Consider the following 19,681-nt stretch of genomic DNA (forward strand, 5'->3'; position numbering starts at 1 on the left):
GGGAGCAGCCAAATCCCTCAAGGCTGTTGCATCAGCTTAAGCCAGGCATACATGGATCCAGATTCAGCTGATTCAGCAGGGACAGGATGAACTTAGATCCATCTATGGGGACAGTAGTTATACAGAAATCAATCTATGTCAGCCTGTCAGATTAATGCCACTCAATGAGCGTTTGAAACTGGCTGCACTGATCAGTGTATTCTGATGCCAGGGAAGTCTGCAAGCTGTCAGAACACAAAAGCTCAGAACGAGTGATTTCCCCCATCCATATTGAATGTGTGGAAGGAGGATTCAGATCAGTTTTTTCGTTCAACCTGCTGGTTTAACAAAAAATCCTGAATTATCTTTGGGTTGCTTCAGAGTCTTTTCAGTGACTCATCCAGATAGCAGAGGGATAAGAGAGGAATCACACTTATTGATTTGGATTCAGGCTAGTATACATTATAGAGAGAGGTGCTTTGTTCATTTTTCATGTTTGAGGTTTACAGTCAAATGTTTAAATTTAACAGTATTCATTCTCAATACTCTAGCAAAATGCAAAAATTAACAGAGATAATGCTATAACTACAGGTAGCCCAGTGTTGCTCCATACATATTAGCGGATAACTGTTCTTGTATTCAGGTCAGGTCTGAACAGAATTATGTAACATTTTGGGAAAAATATACAGCCAAGAAGTCCAGAACTTGAGGCCATTATAGCAAAAACCTCCACAGCCACCGTGTATTTCCCTTTGGTGCTCAGATAGGCCGGGATCATGGCAATCCAGACACTGCAGAACACCAGCATGCTGAAGGTGATGTACTTGGCCTCATTAAAACTGTCCGGTAATGTCCTGGCTATAAAAGCGATAATGAAGCTCACAGCTGCCAGAAGCCCCATATATCCCAGGACAGAGTAGAAGCCGATAACTGAACCCTCATTACACTGAATGATGATCTTCCCCTGATAAGAGTGAGTGTCCTGATCCTGGAAGGGGGGAGAAATAGACAACCAAGTGACACAGATTATGACTTGGACCAGTGAGAAGACACAAATTATACAATTGGGCAGTTTGGCTCCCATCCATTTCCTCCAGGGACTCCCAGGTTTGGTGGCTTTGAAAGCAATACACACCATGATACTTTTGGCAAGTAGAGAAGAGACAGCAACTGAGAAGATGACACCAAAAGAGGTGACACGCAGCATGCAGGTTACATCTACTGGATGGCCGAGGAACAAGAAGACACAGAGGAAGCTCAGCATGATGGAGACCAGGAGAAGATAGCTCAGGTTCCGGTTATTAGCTTTAACAATGGGAGTGTCCTGGTATTGTATAAATATCCCCAATATTAAACCAGTCAGAAGACAACAGAGGATGGAGACGGCTAAAAATACGGTAACAATGGTGTCATCAGTGTAGGAGAGAAATTCCACCACTCTTGGAACACACCGATCCTTCTTCTCATTTGGCCATTCATCATCAGGACATTTCATGCAGTTTTCACTGTCTACAGGAAGAACAATACAAATACAATGAGCATTGTGGTCAGAGTTTCTGAGAAAACAAATTGTCTTCTGTTGTCTCACAACTAGCAATCAGATTTCAATCATTGTAGTAGAGTTAATGAAAATACACTGCTCAAAAAAACTAAAGGAACACTTTTTAATCAGAGTATAGCATCAAGTCAATGAAACTCCTGGGATATTGATCTGGTCAGTGAAGTAGCAGAGGGGGTTGTAATCAATTTCAGCTGCTTTGATGTTAATGAAATCAACAAGAGGTGCACTAGATGGGAAACAATGAGATAACCCCCAAAACAGGAATTGTTTTACAGGAGGAGGCCACTGATATTTTTTCTGTACTCATCTTTTCTGACTGTTTTTCACTAGTTTTGCATTTGGCTAGGGTCAGTGTCACTACTGATAGCATGAGGCCATACCTGGACCCTACAAAGGTTGAACAGGCAGTCCAACTCCTTCAGGATGGCACATCAATACATGCCATTGCCGGACATTTTGCTGTGTCTCCCAGCACAGTCTCAAGAGCATGGAGGTGATTCCAAGAGACTGGCAGTTACTCTAGGAGAGCTAAACAGGGCTGTAGAAGGTCCTTAACCAATGATCAGGGCAGGTATCTGATCCTTTGTGCAAGGATGAACACTGCAAGAGCTCTAAAAAATTACATCCAGCAGGCCACTGGTGTGAAAGTTTCTGACCAAACAATCAGAAACAAACTTCATGAGGGTAACCTGAGGGCCCAGCATCCTCTAGTGGGCCCTGTGCTCACTGCCCGACACCACAGAGCTGGATTGGCTTTTGCCATTGGACATCAGAATTGGCCGGTCTGCCACTGGCACCCTGTGCTTTTCACAGATGAGAGCAGGTTCACCCTGAGCACATGTGACAGATGTGAAAGGGTCTGGAGAAGCCATGGAGAACGATCTGCTGCCTGTAACATGGTTCAGCATGACCGTTTTGGTGGTGGGTCAGTGATGGTCTGGGGAGGCATATCCATGGAGGGACGCACAGACCTCTACAGGCTAGACAATGGAACCCCGACTGCCATTAGGTATGGGGATGAAATCCTTGAATGCATTGTCAGACCCTACGCTGGTGCAGTGGGTCCTGAGTTCCTCCTGGTGCAGGACAATGCCTGGCCTCATATGGCGAGAGTATGCAGGCAGTTCCTGGAGGATGAAGGAATTGATTCCACTGAATGCCCCCATGCTCGCCTGACCTAAATCCAATAGAACCCCTCTGGGATCTCATGTTTTGGTCCATCCGACGCCGCCAAATTGCACCTCAGACTGTCCAGGAGCTCAGTGATGTCCTGGTCCAGAAATGGGAGGAAATCCCCTAGGACACCATTCATCATCTCATTAGAAGCCTCCCCCGACGTTGTCAGGCATGCAGACAAGCACGTGGGGGCCATACAAACTACTGAGGACCATTCTGAGTGGCTGCAATGACATTTCAGCAAAATGGACTCGCCTGCTGCATCATTTTTTCACTTTGATTTTTTTTAATTCAGTCCTCTGTAGGGTGATCATCGTCATGTCCATCAAATGATGGGGCATCCTTACATTCTTAACACATTACCCCGTCCATATCAGTATAGATATTCAGCAGGAGATTTTTCCCAATTGAGATCTGATGGGTTTTCAAGGTGTTTCTTTCATTTTTTGGAGCAGTGTATAAGAAATTACCTAAATACAGAATATTTAAATTTTAGATTCATTATGATTGATGGATAATGGCCCTGAATATGTCCTATTAGATGAAACGAACCAGACCAGAGTCTATGTACTGACATCACATCACTGCACGATTTTCTTGGCAGCGGCCTTAGAAGTAACTGCAAGAGGATTTGTTTTTTACTTTACTTGTCACATGGAAGAGTGTTGGTATTTTAACAGTTTTAATTAATAAAACTCTACACTATTACTATATTCTATGTTCTCCTTTGTGAGCTCTATTTGCTGCAGCCCATACTAACACTCATCAGTGGGAGAGGGAGACAACCAGGGGCGGACTGACAACTCATGGGGCCCCCGGGCAATAGAGGATCATGGGGCCCCTGTGTCCTTGCCCAAACTCAAAAAAGCCTATGAAAAAGGTACCAGGGGCGTCTCATGAGGCCCCCTACTGACCCGGGCCCTCGGGCAGTGCCTGAGTTTCCAAATGGTCAGTCCGCCCCTGGAGATGACTATGAGCTGACGTGGTCTGCATTTGTGATGATCCTAATCTGGAAAGACATGCTGTATTTAGTATGTCATTTGTAGCATTTGCGTCTTGTGAGTGTGCACAATAGGGGAGGGTGGTGCATGTCTATGCACTGGAGAATCTAGTACCAGTTTGGATTGGATGGTAGATGAACTTTCTTTCGCACATACTGTATATGGACCTATTTACACAGGAGTATTTATAAATTGTTTAAGTAGATTTCATTTTTTCACTTTTTTGTATGATATACAGTATGCAACAGTTTTATGTAATGCTCTTTACTTGATTGGCACTGCAAATACTTTACTTGTACTATTGATTTGGGATTTGTATGTCAATCCTTGCTGATCATGGGTACGGGAAACGCAGGGAAACCGTATGGTCAAAAAGACCAAGCGGTTTCCCTGCATCTGCGTTTTTAAAAAGGTGCATGCACATCTTTTGTATGGGACATGCAGCACAGCAGCCCATTGAAATGAATGGGCTGCCGCATCCAAGCAAACTCGAGCCATACTGCCCCCACTAATGTGAATCAGGCATAAGCCCCAAAGCTAGATGATGGAGGAATTGTCGTGACTTTGGGAATCTTAATTCAGTGATGAAATCTCATACTTATCCCATGTTCTGGCTGGATGAGCTTCATAGACAAACTCAGGGAAGCCTGTTACCTGACAAGACTGAACCAGGGGCCGACTGACAACTCATGGGGCCCCCGGGCAATAGGGGATCATGGGGCCCCTGTGTCCTTGCCCAAACTCAAAAAAGCCTATGAAAAAGGTACCAGGGGCATCTCATGAGGCCCCCTACTGACCCCGGCCCTCGGGCAGTGCCCGAGTTTCCAAATGGTCAGTCCGCCCCTGGGCTGAACGTAACAAATAAATATTGATAAATCCTCTTCACTCAAAGTACCAAAAAATACTGCATTTGTAACCCCAAAGGATCATTTCAGTCCAAAAAGTTGCCTTTTGGGGTACAAAATTCTACTGTGACATTTCAGAGATTCATGGATAGAACTCTAAGACCCCACCAGTAGTATACATTCCCGTATCTGGAAAACATAGCGATACTACATAGCACTGACTGAGAGTCTCACTTGCCCCATGTCCAAGTGGTATTGTAGGTTCTCTTTAAAGCAGGTTTTACAGTCCCAAAAAAGTGTGCAGTTTGTTTAGAGGGAGCCAAGTACTTGTGTTATACTATTGGTTGGAGGTCATAAAATCTCACTTGAACAAAACAGAAGCCATTCAATGTTTACCATGTCCAGGGGCGAACTGACAACTCATGGGGCCCCCCGGGCAATAGAGGATTATGGGGCCCCTGTGTCCTTGCCCAAACTCAAAAAAGCCTATGAAAAAGGTACCAGAGGCATCTCACGGGGCCCCCTACTGACCCCGGGCCCTCGGGCAGTGCCCGAGTTTCCAAATGGTCAGTCCACCCCTGGCCACGTCCCACAAACAAGAAAAAGGTCAGAGCTTTTCTTTGCATAACCGGATACTATAAGAGGTTTATCTTGAAATTTGAAACTCCGGCTGTCTTGCTGACTGACCATTTAATAGGGGAAAATTCAGCAATGGTAAAATGGCCCTAGAAGAAGAATAATCTTTTAACCTCCCTGGCGGTATTCCCGAGTGTAGCTCGGGGTAACATTTCAGTACCAAAAGCGGTAACCCCGAGCTACACTCGGGCTTACCCTGCGGCACTGCTCCGGCAAGTGTTCTTCACTTACCTTACCCTGCGCTACCGCGATGTGTCCCCTGCAGCGTCCCCGGCCATCTCCTCTGGCCGATGCCGGCATCCGGCTTCTGTGTCCTGTCCCTGTGACGTTGGGACGTACGGGCGCCGCCGCCGGCGGCGGCGGGAAATTTAAAAATTTTAAAAAATGTCATTTTTTTTTTTTTTTTTACATTTTACATAGTAAAACATTGCTGTCTCAACCAATTTCACATACATATTGTCCCTAGTGCTTTGTCCTGCGCCCTGCCTGCATTTTGTCTGTTCTTTCTGCCTGGAAACTGAGAAATGTCCACGGCGTCCAAAAAGTGTCCCTTTAGGTCAAAAGCGGTTTAGATCAGCTAGAGAACAGCGATAGTAAATCAGAACCACTTGCAGAATTGAGTGATAATGATTCGTGGGGGAAATTTGTCATCAGACACTGAAAACGATTTTGCGACTGAGCTCAGCAATGTGCGAACTTGGCGCTCTATTTCACATTTCAGTGTTCAGTGTTTTTGGTTTGATTATATTATTGAATTAAATTTTTTATTATTTTTATATTATTTTTATGATTATTTATTAAATTATAATTTATGATTTTGTGTTTCAAATTTTATCATACCCGGGATGCTTACTAGACTCTTGTTCGGACAGATTTCAGTGAGTTTTTCCTAAAAATTACAGCCTACAATAAAAAAAATACATATTTCCATGCAAAAAAAATGGTACCGCTTTCAGCACCAAAAATCTGAAATAATCATACCGCCAGGGAGGTTAAAGTTCTGAAGAGAGCTCTCTGTATGAAAAAATAAAATAGAGGGGTGGGCAACTACATGCAAAAATGCACTTTAATATCAACCCAAAATCCAACCACCTCTCCTCTGTAAGCGTACTTTACTGGCTCCTTCTCCAATTCCTCTTCAGAAATCCATGTTCAAAAAAAAACATCAAAGGACATCTCAGTGTAATATGTCCATGTTTAATGTATAAAAACCAGGTATAGAATACTCAGCTTTTAATATCAGGCCAGCAGACCAATACAAGCAATGGTAATAAAATACATAGGAACAGGTGTACCAAGATGGCAGCCACCATCCGGAGAGCTCTGAGGCCTTTGCTGGAGCAGATGAGAGAACAGAAGGTGCAATATAGATGGGGGGTACCGGAGTGTTTAATAGGATGGAAAAACGGAACAACAGCCCATTTGAGGTTCCCAGAGGACTTGAGAAACTTTTGTGATAGACTGGAAATGCAGAGAATTGAAATTAATGAATGGAAAGAAGAACATGGGGGAATTGGACTATGGAGAGGGGATGAGTGGAGACTGGTGGAGGGGGGGAGGTAGGGCGGAGGGGGGAGTGGAGGGGAGAGAGGGTTTTTTTTTTTTTTCCTCTCTCTGCCCCTCCGTGTCCCTAATCTGCCTATTGTTTTCTCCTTCACTCCTCTAGTTTTGCTATAACTTTCCCCCTTCTTGTTAAGAAATACAAGTAGAAAGGGGTCAATGGGGAGATCTGGACGGAGGGGAGGCTAGCCATGGGAGGAGTGTAGCCCTAAGGACCAAATCAAAGGTGGATGTTAGTTCCACAAATGATGAATAGGCAAAGTGAAGGCCTAAAAAGAGGGGGAAGGGGGGGGGGGATGGTGGTGAGGTTGGGGGGGAGGGGATGGAGGGGGGGGGAGAGGGGGGGATGGTGGGAGGGGGGGAGAGTGGGAGGGAGGGGGGAGGGGATAGGAGTTGGGTGGGAGGGAGGCAGGGGAGGAGGTATTGGGTCAATACTCTGCATGACAGAAGGGATAAAGAGGAAGAGGCAATCTGGAAGAGAGTTGGAGTTAATTGGGAATGATGGAAGAAATACAGTTTATAACCTATAATGTGAACGGGCTGAGTTGTCCAGGGAAGAGATTTAGGATGTTTAATGAGTTACATCATAGGGCTACGTCAGTGGTATTTTTACAGGAGATGCACTTTGAGATAGAGGCAAACGTGAAACTTAAATCCAAACACTACCCAACATGGTACTATGCAGATTCTCCAATTAAAAGAGCAAAAGGGGTTGCAATAGGCTTGGCAAAGAATATGAGATTTGAGCTGGAGGATAGAAGAACCGACCCGGAGGGGAGGTTTTTATTTTTAAAAGGTAGACTTCAGGGGATTGACTGTACTTTAGCCAATATATACTGCCCTAATAAAAACCCGGAGATGTACAGTTGTGACCAAAATTATTCAACCCCCAATGCTGTAAAGGGGTTTAGGGACTATAGTGTACATTTGGAATTGTATTCAGAATCAAATCCTACAAGGACGTTGTAACTACCCAAATGCAACTAAAATGACATCAATTGTTTATGTAATACAGTAGTAAATGGTTCTTATGTGGTTTCTTCATTGCCACAATTATTCAACCCCTTAAAGACTACCACTCTGAAGAACAGAGGTTCATACAGGTGCTTTCCATCAGGTATTGAAAACACCTGTGGATGTCACCGAGCAGCAATCAAGCATAATAAGCACCAATTAGGCAGCTTTAAAATGACTGTGATACTCAGCTCCTTCTAGACATTTACTGGTGTGGTTACAAACATGGTGAAGGCAAGAGAATGGTCCAGGAAGACAAGAGAAGAGGTGATTTCTCTTCACAGGAAGGGCAATGGCTATAAGAAGATTGCAAAGATGTTAAACATACCAAGAGACACCTTAGGAAGCATCATTCGCAAATTCAAGGCAAAGGGCACTGTTGAAACGCTACCTGGTCGTGGCAGAAAGAAGATGCTGACTTCGACTGCTGTGCGCTACCTGAAGCGTAGAGTGGAGAGAAGTCCCCGTGTGACTGCTGAGGAACTGAGAAAAGATTTGTCAGATGTGGGTACAGAAGTTTCAGCCCAGACAATAAGACGCACACTGCGTAATGAAGGCCTCCGTGCCAGAACTCCCAGGCGTACCCCCTTGCTGTCTCCAAAGAATAAGAAGAGTATGCCAAAAGCCATGTGGACAAACCACAAAAGTTGTGGGATAGTGTTCTGTGGACTGATGAAACAAAATTAGAACTGTTTGGGCCCATGGATCAACGCTATGTTTGGAGGAGGAAGAACAAGGCCTTTGATGAAAAGAACACCTTGCCTACTGTGAAGCATGGTGGAGGGTCAATCATGCTTTGGGGCTGTTTTGCTTCTGCAGGTACAGGGAAGCTTCAGCGTGTGCAAGGTACCATGAATTCTCTTCAGTACCAGGAGATATTGGATGGAAACGTGATGCAGTCCGTCACACACCTGAGGCTTGGGAGACGTTGGACCTTTCAACAGGACAATGATCCCAAGCATACCTCCAAGTCCACTAGAGCATGGTTGCAGAGGAAAGGCTGGAACATTTTGGAGTGGCCATCGCAGTCACCAGACTTAAATCCGATTGAGAACCTCTGGTGGGACTTAAAGAAAGCAGTTGCAGTGCGCAAGCCTAAGAATGTGACTGAACTGGAGGCCTTTGCCCATGAAGAATGGGCGAAGATACCCGTAGATCGCTGCAAGACACTTGTGTCAAGCTATGCTTCACGTTTAAAAGCTGTTATAACTGTAAAAGGATGCTGTACTAAGTACTAAGATTGAATGTCACTTGGGGGTTGAATAAAACTGATAATGCTGTGAGCACAGAAAAGACATTTGTGGTTATTTCATTATAACTGTTATGTTATATTTGTCTGACCTACAAGTGCCTCTTTAATGTAAATGTAAGCAAGATGACTGAATGATCAAAAGCAATGTCAAACTGGCCAAAACACTCAATTTCAGTGGGGGTTGAATAATTTTGGTCACAACTGTATATGAAGGGTCTGTTGAAAAAATTAATGGAATTTAAAAAAGGGCGCTTGATAGTAGCTGGAGACCTAAATTTCTGTATGGACCCACAAAAAGATAATACCTCTTCCGTGCAAAGAGAGGGGGGTAGGTCTCTGAGAGCCTTGAAAAACGTGATGCATGAATACCAACTAGTGGACACCTGGAGAATAATGCATATGAAAGACAGAGACTATACCTTCTTCTCTAATGCACATGAGATATACTCGAGATTAGATTACATCTTAATAGACCATCAACTTATAGATCATCTGGTAAAAATTGACATAGAGGCAAGGACGTTCTCGGATCATGCTCCGGTCGTAATGAAAATGGGATGGGGAAGAAGGTGGACGGGAGGATTAGGGTGGAGGTTAAATGAGGTTCTTCTTCTGGATGAGGATTTAGTTCAGAAAATCGAGAAAGAGATTAAGGTATACTTTAAGGAGAACGAAACGGGGGAAGTATCGATAGCTACAGTCTGGGAAAGCCATAAGGTATTCATAAGAGGAATCTTGATAGCGGCAGGAGCAAGGAAGAAAAAAGAAAGAAGAGAGAGGGTCAGTAGGCTTTTAAAAGAAATATTGGACTTGGAGCAGATCCATAAGAAGAAAATAACAAAAGATACGAGACAGAAGTTATTGGATAAAAAAGATGAGCTAGAGAGATTGATGGATGAGGAGAAAAGAAGAGTATACAACAGGGTTCTGAACGAGAGATATAGATGGGGAGACAGACCAGGAAGATATCTAATGAGAGCTTTGAATAAAAAGAAAAATAGGAACTATATAGAAAAGATAAAAAGTCCAAAGGGGGAGTTGGTCCACTCAAATAAAGAGATTATTAAAGTGTTTACGGAGTATTACAAAAAGTTATATAATATTAGTCCCCAAGGCTCGCTAAAAGAAGCTCAAGAGGGAATTAATGAAAAAAAGATGATATACTTAAAAAATGCGGGATTACCAAAACTAAGCGAAGCACAGTTGAACTCCCTAGACGCAGAAATTTCCCAGGAAGAAATCAAAATAGCATTAAGAAGCACAGGGGGGGGGGAAAAAGCCCAGGCCCGGATGGCTATACAGTTAAGTACTATAAGAAATTTAGTGAAGTACTATTACCCAAGCTGGAGAAATATATGAATGCTCTGGGAGGTGGGATGGAAGTGAGGAGAGAATCCCTACAGGCCCATGTAGTACTTATTCACAAAGAGGGAAAAGATCCATCTCAGTGCTCCAGCTATAGACCTATCTCATTATTGAACACAGATACTAAACTGTATGCAAAGGTGTTAGCAAACAGGCTGAGGGATCTGATGCCTGATTGGATTCATGGAGACCAGGTGGGCTTTGTACCGGGGAGAGAAGGTAGAGATAACGGCTTGAGAACCCTGATGCTTATTCAGAAAAGTAGAAAAGGGAAAGCCCCGGTGGTGCTCTTGTCGATTGATGCAGAGAAGGCATTTGATAGAGTGGACTGGGGCTTTATGATGGACAACTTAAAAGTGCTGGGGATAGGGGATAGAATGCGAGAGTGGATAAGTAAACTATATAGGGAGCCTACTGCAATCATTACGGCAGCCACCATCCAAGCAGAAATTATGTCACCACACTTCCTTCTTACATGTTACATCATGAATTACATGACTTTCTTAGGGATAGGAAGGTGGTGACTGGGTGACTCATTATTATTATTATGTTTATTTATGCCTTGACATATATCACTCAGATTGTCTATTTGCACATATGTTGAAGTTTCACTTATTGATTTGTTCAAATTTGGAATTGTCCAGCAGGTCATCTACACTGTTTGGATATTTTCATTCACTTGTGTTTGGTTCAGGGGCGGACTGACAACTCATGGGGCTGCCGGGCAATAGGGGATCATGGGGCCCCTGTGTCCTTGCCCAAACTCAAAAAAGCCTATGAAAAAGGTACCAGGGGCATCTCATGGGGCCGTGAAAAAAAGGGGGAGAGAACAATGTTCTTGGACAACTTGCCAGCCAGCTTGCCAACAACCGAATTAACCTGTCTAACAGTATGCGTTTATAACAGGGGTTTAGTTAGCACACATTTGCAAATACATACGTAAGCCACAGAGCCACGACACGGCACCCTGATCATCTGTGGTCCTAACTCTAAAATTTATGAGTCCCCATAGTAGAGGCACATGCATTTAATGGATAGATCAAGGGCAGGTGGACCTGAGGGAGCCACCCCTCTTAAAGGCAAAGGAGTGCACTGGACCCCAGCATGTAGCACAATGGCAACCAGGGTCCTAGTGCACCCACGTACCAAAAAACTATCAAAAATGTATGAGTCCCCATAGTAGAGGCACATGCATTTAATGGATAGATCAAGGGCAGGTGGACCTGAGGGAGCCACCCCTCTTAAAGGCAAAGGAGTGCACTGGACCCCAGCATGTAGCACAATGGCAACCAGGGTCCTAGTGCACCCACGTACCAAAAAACTTTTATGCATCTCATGGGGCCCCCTACTGACCCCGGGCCCTCGGGCAGTGCCTGAGTTTCCAAATGGTCAGTCCGCCTCTGGTTTGTTATTCTCTAGGTATGCACTTATATCACTTTAGTTAGGGGCTCTGTCTGGTGTTTACTTTTTGCTTTATGGTCAGGTTTAACGAGTAGCACAGCACTATTTATCTATTCCTTTATTTCTTAGTGTTGTGGGCAGGGGCGGACTGACCATTTGGAAACTCGGGCACTGCCGAAGGCCTGGGGTCAGTAGGGGGCCCCATAAGATGCCCCTGGTACCTTTTTCATAGGCTTTTTTGAGTTTGGACAAGCACACAGGGGCCCCATGATCCCCTATTGCCCGGGGACCCCATGAGTTGTCAGTCCGCCCCTGGTTGTGGGAACGCAATTTGGTGTTTGCAGCCACTCTTAGTTCATCATATTAGGTTTGGCAGCGCAAGAGGATTTTATCTTTATTTATGGCTGTGGTACTCTCTTCCAAAATTGGTGGTGTCAGCTGGGAGCGTCGATAATTTCAAGAAATGTTTAGATGGGCATCGTAGTAAACACAATATACAGGAATATGGGAAATGGTAGCAGCAGAAATACAGCACATACACACTCATACTACTTTATGCAACCCTATGCATTTATGTAACTATGTACGTGTGCACAGCCAGTTCTGTACTTCCCAGACTTTTTTCAGAAATGTTGTAGTGCAGACAGATGAATGTGATGTTGATCTGGGGGTGGTGTTGTCACAGCTATAGGATGGGGAAGAACACCCTGTGGTGTACCTGGACGACAGAAAACTTAATGAACACAAAAAAATATGCAGTGATTGAAAAAGAATTTTCAGCGATAAAGTGGGCTTTGGACACACTAAGTTATTATTTATTGGGGAGCCATTTTGACTTAATAACCGACCATGCTACTTTCAAATGGATGGCCCAGAAGAAAGACAAATAGACAGGTGAACGCAGGGGCGGACTGACCATTTGGAAACTCGGGCACTGCCCGAGGGCCCGGGGTCAGTAGGGGGCCCCTGGTACCATTTTATAGGCTTTTTTGAGTCTGGGCAAGGTCACAGGGGCCCCGTGATCCCCTATTGCCCGGGGGCCCCATGAGTTGTCAGCCCGCCCCTGGGTGAACGGTTGACTTTTGGCTACACAGGAATTTTCCTTCATGGTAAAACACCAGCCAGTCACCAAGATGGGAAATGTAGATGCCTAGTCTAGGGTATACTCTTACTGGGCTACCAATGTTCATCCAACAAGAGGTTCAGTACCTGCATATCCCTAGTAAATAGAAAGATCTCCGCTCTTCCGGTCAGCCCGTATAATATGGAAATGAGGAACAGCCTCAGCCTATGCTTCTCCACAAACTATGCTCCTTGGTGCATTTCTCCTTGCCCATTGGGGCTTAGTCATAGTCCTTAGTCATGACTTCTGTGACTAAGCCCCGATGAGTGGGTTGAAATGCATCAAGGGCATGGTTTGTGGAGAAGCGTAGGCTGAGGCTTCTTCTCATTGCCATACTAAATAGGCTGGGAGAGCAGCATTATTTCTATTTACATGCCTGTCAATTTTTGGATGAGACACCAGCACCCTGTCTCCTGAGGATCAAGAACAAGTCTCTTCTTCAGCTTAATGAGGCATTCCAAGCTTCTTACATAGGTCACCTGCTTACCCCTAAAATTTACAAAAAGCAAGCAAAAAATACCCTTTCATGCTGTCAGAAAACTTGAGTAAAGTGGAGGGTTTCAGTAGTTTTTAATAGCAGTAGTAATAGCAAAATACAGCTGAGCAGGGCTGAGATCATTTCTTGTGATTTCAGTCCATAAACTCCTGTGCGTTGTCAGCCCACAACAGGAATTATGAGTTGAGTGCATTTCTGGCAGGAGCAACAGGAAACTTTCTGTACTTTCAGGGTCTTTACAAGATTAACCATTAGCCGCCTGGCCAATGGCCGTTTGGCGGCTTCAGAAGTGTCTCTCCGTTCCAGGTACACGTCATTTGGCGTGCTCCCGCACATGCGCAGTTTGCGCTAATGCAGAGCGGCGCAGCAGTGCGATCTGTCACCGGCCGTGCACCTCGGACACGGCCGATGACAGATCCGAGTACCGGCTCCCGTTGCTGGTACCATGTGACCTGCTGTGACCAATCACAGCAGGTCACATGACAGTTGTATACAATGGATGGCTTCATTCATGATGCCATTTATTGTATACTAGTGCCTAGCTGTGAATGGTCACAGCTAATCACATGCACATGTCATGTGATTAGCTGTGACCAAATTACAGCTAAGCACAAAAAAAAAAAAAAAAAAAAAAAGAAAAGCTGAATGAATCGATTTCATTCAGGTAAATGCTTGCTTATAGCAAAGTAATTCTTTGCTATAAGCAAATTGTGTAAAAAAAAAAAAAAAAAAAAAAAATACTGATCACTTCCCCAAAGTAGTACAATGTTACTATGGTAACATTGTACTACTTTGGTCATAGTAAAATATGAAAAAAAAAATCTTTAAAAAAATTAAAAAAAATGTAATAAAAAATTAAATATAATAATAAAAAAAAATATATATTTTTTTTTTTTCATACTGTCACCAGTCAGTGTCCCTGTTCACCGCCATGCCAGTTATATGATGACGCTGTACTGCACTGGTGACAGTATGTAAAAAAAAAAAGTGAAAATAATTTTTTTAAGTTTTTCATTTTCCGAAAAATTATGACAAAAAATACAACTTCAAAAAACTCGCCATGCCTCTTATGAAGTACGTCGGACTGTCTACTCTGCAAAAAAGGGTCATTTGGGGGGATCTGTACTGTCCTGACATTTGGGGGATATCTGTACTGTTCTGACATTTGGGGGATATCTGTTCTGTCCTGACATTTGGGGGATATCTGTACTGTCCTGACATTTGGGGGGATATCTGTCCTGACATTTGGGGGATATCTGTACCGTCCTGACATTTGGGGATATCTGTACTGTTCTGACATTTGGGGGATATCTGTACTGTCCTGACATTTGGGGGATATCTGTACTGTCCTGACATTTGGGGGATATCTGTACTGTCCTGACATTTGGGGGATATCTGTACTGTTCTGACATTCTTGGACCTCAAGAAATTAGATTGGCTGTCAGTACTTCAGGATTGATCAATATTCAGATCTATACCATAGTTTGCGAACTCTATAACTTTCCTACAAACTAAAAAATACATCCTAATTTGGGTTATTTTCACCAAAGACATGTAGCAGAATACATCTCGGCCTAAATTTATGAAGAACAATTATTTATTTGTAAACTTTTATAACAGAAACAAAGAAAAATGTGTTTTATTTTCAAAATTTTTGGTCTTTTTTTGTTAATTTAGCAAAAAATAAAAACCCCAGCGGTGAATAAATACCACCAAAAGAAAGCTCTAGTTGTGTGAAGAAAATGATAAAATTTTAGTTTGGGTACAATGTTGTATGACCGCGCAATTGTCATTCAAAGTGTGAGAGCGCTGAAACCTGAAAACTGGCCTGGGCAGGAAGGTGTAAAATTGCACGGTAATGAAACGGTTAAAATATGAGGAAATGTGCACACATTGCAGAGATGTCCTTCATATGTTTTTCCCTGACATACATTTTAATTACAATGGTAACTACTGCCAAGTTCAACAATAACTTACTAATAAATACAAACCGTACCTGAAATGTTGGATATCTCTCCTTCCGGACACGGGACGCACTCATAGCAGCATATATGAATTGAAGATCCAAACTTTTTTCGGCTGCCGGGTAAACAGGGATCTGAGCATCGAGATACCGGAATCTGAAATCAGATATTATTATTGTTATTATTATTATCATTATTATTTTGTATATATTTTTCGTATCTCATGAGGTTATACAAATTATTTGGTACAAATAGGAACGAGGTTTGGCTTTGCCTCTGCCATGGGTTTAAGGTAAATTATTTAGGTTTGAGAGCCATTTAGGGGGCAATATTTTAGGGGTTTTCATTCATTTGGGGTTTTTATTGATTTCTATTTTATACTGATAGGGCCTCTAAACTAATTTTTTTTGGTGCAAGGCTTCCCTTTTAAAACAAATGACTTTGGTTTCAGGGGTTTTCATCATTTCTTTTCTTATTTTTGGCATTTTGTTTTATGCTGATAGGGCTTTAGGTTAAGGGTGCTAAAATCACAACACTTGATAATGACCAGATCTGTTCTTGGCCTGACCTGTTCTTGGGACTGTTTTTTGTCCACAGTACACTGTTTGAAAGAAAGCAAGAACAATGTGCACCTAAACCGCCTCACATTAAATCAGTCGCAATTACCACACCCCCTATCTCTTAGATGAAAAAAAAGTTAGACATACAGCTGCGTCTGTGTGGCTGGTCTGGTAATTGGGGTGGAGAATAGTTGCTCATTTGATCATCTCTCTATAAATTTAGACCAGCTTATGGGGATGTCACAGACGGGGGGGGCATTTTTCCTGCGTGATTGCATTTTCTGCTGGAGTGCGAAGCAGCAGTTGAACAAAGCGGGAAGATACAAAAAAGAACTCTACTGCACGCTGGATGGACTGCAAGCAAACACCATGGGAAACATCTCCTACAAGTCTGATTCCCACTCCATGTATCCTTTAATATGCCCCCTCTACTCCTCCTTTTCAAATTACTATCCTCTGCTCTATAAATTTCATTTCTTTACCCCTCTGCTCCACCCCAAAGCTTATACATCTCACCCTCACTGCTACCATCTCCCTACTACTGCTCTCACCACCTCCTGCTGATACTTTACTCACCTGCTGACCCAAACACCAGGACAGGAAAGCATGTGCACTCGTGTACATCCCACTCCCATGTTACTTTCCTCACCCTCCTCCTTCTCCTAACTTCTGGGGACATCTCCCCAGACCCTGGTCCTCCACTATCTCCCCAAACCCTGGTCCTCCACTATCTCCCCAAACCCTGGTCCTCCACTATCCCACCCCCACACCAGGCACCCTCCTTACTCCAGGAATAGCCACAATCCGCTCAATTTAATCTCTATACCCATGCTTATAAAAACCACCCTCCCTTTTTCATGTGCACTCTGGAATGCCCGCTCTGTCTGTAATAAGCTCACCTCTGTCCATGACCTTTTTGTTTCCCACTCCCTTAACCTACTAGCAATTACAGAAACCTGGCTTCAAGCATCAGATTCTGCTTCACCCGCAGAACTTTCCCATGGAGGCCTTCTCTGGACTCACTCACCCAGACCCATTGGTCGGAAAGGTGGTGGGGTTGGTTTGCTTCTATCCCCACTGAGCACCTTTCAAGTCCTCCCTAACCCTCCCTCTCTTTCTCTTCTTTCGAGACTTACTGAATTTGGCTGTTTTCTCCTATTTCTCTGAGGATTGCAGTGATCTATCGGCCTCCTGGACCGGGGTTACGCTTTCTTGATGATTTCTCTACCTGGCTACCCTACTTTCTCTCCTCTGAAATACCCACTATCATTCTTGCAGATTTTAACATCCCCATTAATGTGAACAACCCGGCTACATCCCAACTCTTCAACCTAACCTCATCTTTTGCCTTTAAACAATGGACACAGTCCTCCACTCACACTGATGGGAATTTGGCTGTTTTCTCCTATTTCTCTGAGGATTTCAGTGATCTATTGGCCTCCTGGACCGGGGTTACGCTTTCTTGATGATTTCTCTACCTGGCTACCCTACTTTCTCTCCTCTGAAATACCCACTATCATTCTTGGAGATTTTAACATCCCCATTAATGTGAACAACTCGGCTACATCCCAACTCTTCAACCTAACCTCATCTTTTGCATTAGCACAATGTATACAGTCCTCCACTCACTCTGATGGGAATACATTAGACTTTGTTTTCTCTCATCTTTGTACTCCCTACAACCTCACAAACACCCCCTTTCCTCTCTCTGATCACAATCTCATCACCTTCACAGTGTCCTCATCTTCAAACACCTATCCCTCCAAACAGCAAACAATTACCCGCAGAATCCTTCACAACTTGAACCCGGCTCCTTTCCACTCTGCAACTGACCAACTCTATGACAGAATCTCTCCCCTGTCCTGCCCTGACCTGGCCACTGCTGTCTATAACAGTTCTCCTTCATCCACACTGGACTCACTTGCTCCTCTAACTACACAAAGTATTAGGCCCCGACCATTACAACCTTGGCAGACTGACCACACCAGAAATCTTAAGAGACATAGCCGTGCACTGGAGTGATTGTGGCATAAAACCAAATCTCAGCAAGCATTCACGCTATATAAATCTGCTTTCTTAACATACAATTCCTCCCTCCATGCTGCTAAACAAGCCGACTTTGTCACTCTCATCAATAGCTTGTCATCCAGTCCTCGTCTCTTCTCTACTTTATGTTTGCTAGGGAGAGGGAACCATGACCAGAAGTGGTCACAACATATTTGGGTATGTTGGATATAAAAAAGGGAATAGGGAACAGAAAATAGTCTTGTTTGCTGATGATCCCTATGCTACCTGATCTAGAGATTTCACTCCAATGTATGTTCCGTGCTGTTTGTGAAGTTTCCTGCTATAAATTGAATTAACCACTTCCTTGCTGGGCCAATTCTGACATTTTCCTCACATACTGTATGTAAAAATATTTTTTTTGTTAGAAAATTACTTATACACATTATATACATTGTATATATTTTTGTAGCAGAGGTCCTAGAGAATAAAATAGTGGTCACTGTATTTTTTTATGTCACACGGTATTTGCCCAGCAATTTTTTGGGAAAAAATACATTTATTGAATTTAACCTCTTCCATACCGGCACTTTTACCCCCTTCCTGCCCAGGCCATTTTTCAGGTTTCAGCGCTCTCACACTTTGATTGACAATTGCGCGGTCATACAACACTGTACCCAAACTAAAATTTTATCATTTTCATCACACAACTAGAGCTTTCTTTTGGTGGTAATTAATTAACACTGGGGTTTTTATTTTTTGCTAAATTAACACTATTTTTTTTTTTACATACTGTCACCAGTGCAATACAGCGTCATCATATAACTGGCATGGCGGTGTTTAGGGACACTGACTGGTGACAGTACAAAAAAAAATATATATATAATTGTTTACATTTTTTTATTAGTTTTAATTTTTTATTACATTTTTTTTCTCTTTTTTTAAGATTTTTTTTTTCCATATTTCACTATGACCAAAGCAGTATAATGTTACCATAGTAACATTGTACTACAGTGGGGAAGTGATCAGTATTTTATTTTTTTTCTTTTACACAATTTGCTTATAGCAAAGAATTACGTTTCTATAAGCAAGCATTTACCTGAATGACATTGATTCATTCAGGGGTTTTTTTTTGTGCTTAGCTGTGATTTGGCCACGGCTAAACACATGACACAGCTGGGCTGTGATTGGCCCAGCTTGTGCATGTGATCGCTATGACCATTCACAGCTAGACACACTTGTATACAATGGATGGCATGATAGGAAGCCATCCATTGTATACAACTGTCATGTGACCTGCTGTGATTGGTCACAGCAGGTCACATGGTTGGAAACGGGGCCGGTACACAGATCTGTCATCAGCCGTGTGTGAGGTACACGGCTGGTGAAAAATTGTGCCGCAGAGCGACCCTGAGGGCAGGCACACTGCGCATGCCTGAAAGGACGCCATATGGGGTCCACCCAGAGGGACAAGGTGTTTTGCTGGCCGCCTCTGTGCTATTGGCCGGGCAGGAACTGGTTAAAAAAAAACAGCACAATATTTAACTCATTTTTTTTTTGTAAAATATGAAAGATGATGTTATGCTAAGTAAATAAATACCAAACATGCTTTAAAATTGTGTAATGGCTCCAAACTGCAGTATTTAAAAACCTCCATTGGTGATGTATTAAAAATGTCTACAGGTCTCCAGTTTAGAGTTACAGAGGAGATAAAGTACTGGAGTTATTGCTCTCGCTCTCACGT

At 43.2% G+C, this 19,681-nt stretch overlaps 1 protein-coding gene across 1 annotated transcript in view; it reads right to left on the bottom strand.

Annotated features, from left to right (window-relative positions):
• Nucleotides 1-585: 585 nt before the first annotated feature.
• Nucleotides 586-19,681, bottom strand: part of LOC149445862 (vomeronasal type-2 receptor 26-like) — a 63,138-nt gene continuing 44,042 nt past the window's right edge. Inside the window, exons 3-4 of the mRNA XM_089653327.1 lie at nt 15,406-15,529; nt 586-1,488 (exon numbers count right to left, since the gene is read on the bottom strand). Coding sequence (XP_089509453.1) covers nt 596-1,488; nt 15,406-15,529 — 1,017 coding nt within the window. The 3' untranslated portion in view covers nt 586-595. The remainder of the gene's footprint in view (nt 1,489-15,405; nt 15,530-19,681) is intronic.

The sequence above is a fragment of the Staurois parvus genome, unplaced genomic scaffold (genome assembly GCF_062004578.1).
Source record: "Staurois parvus isolate SC_StPar_1 unplaced genomic scaffold, SC_StPar_1.0 ptg000706l, whole genome shotgun sequence".
Classification (NCBI taxonomy): Eukaryota; Metazoa; Chordata; class Amphibia; order Anura; family Ranidae; genus Staurois; species Staurois parvus.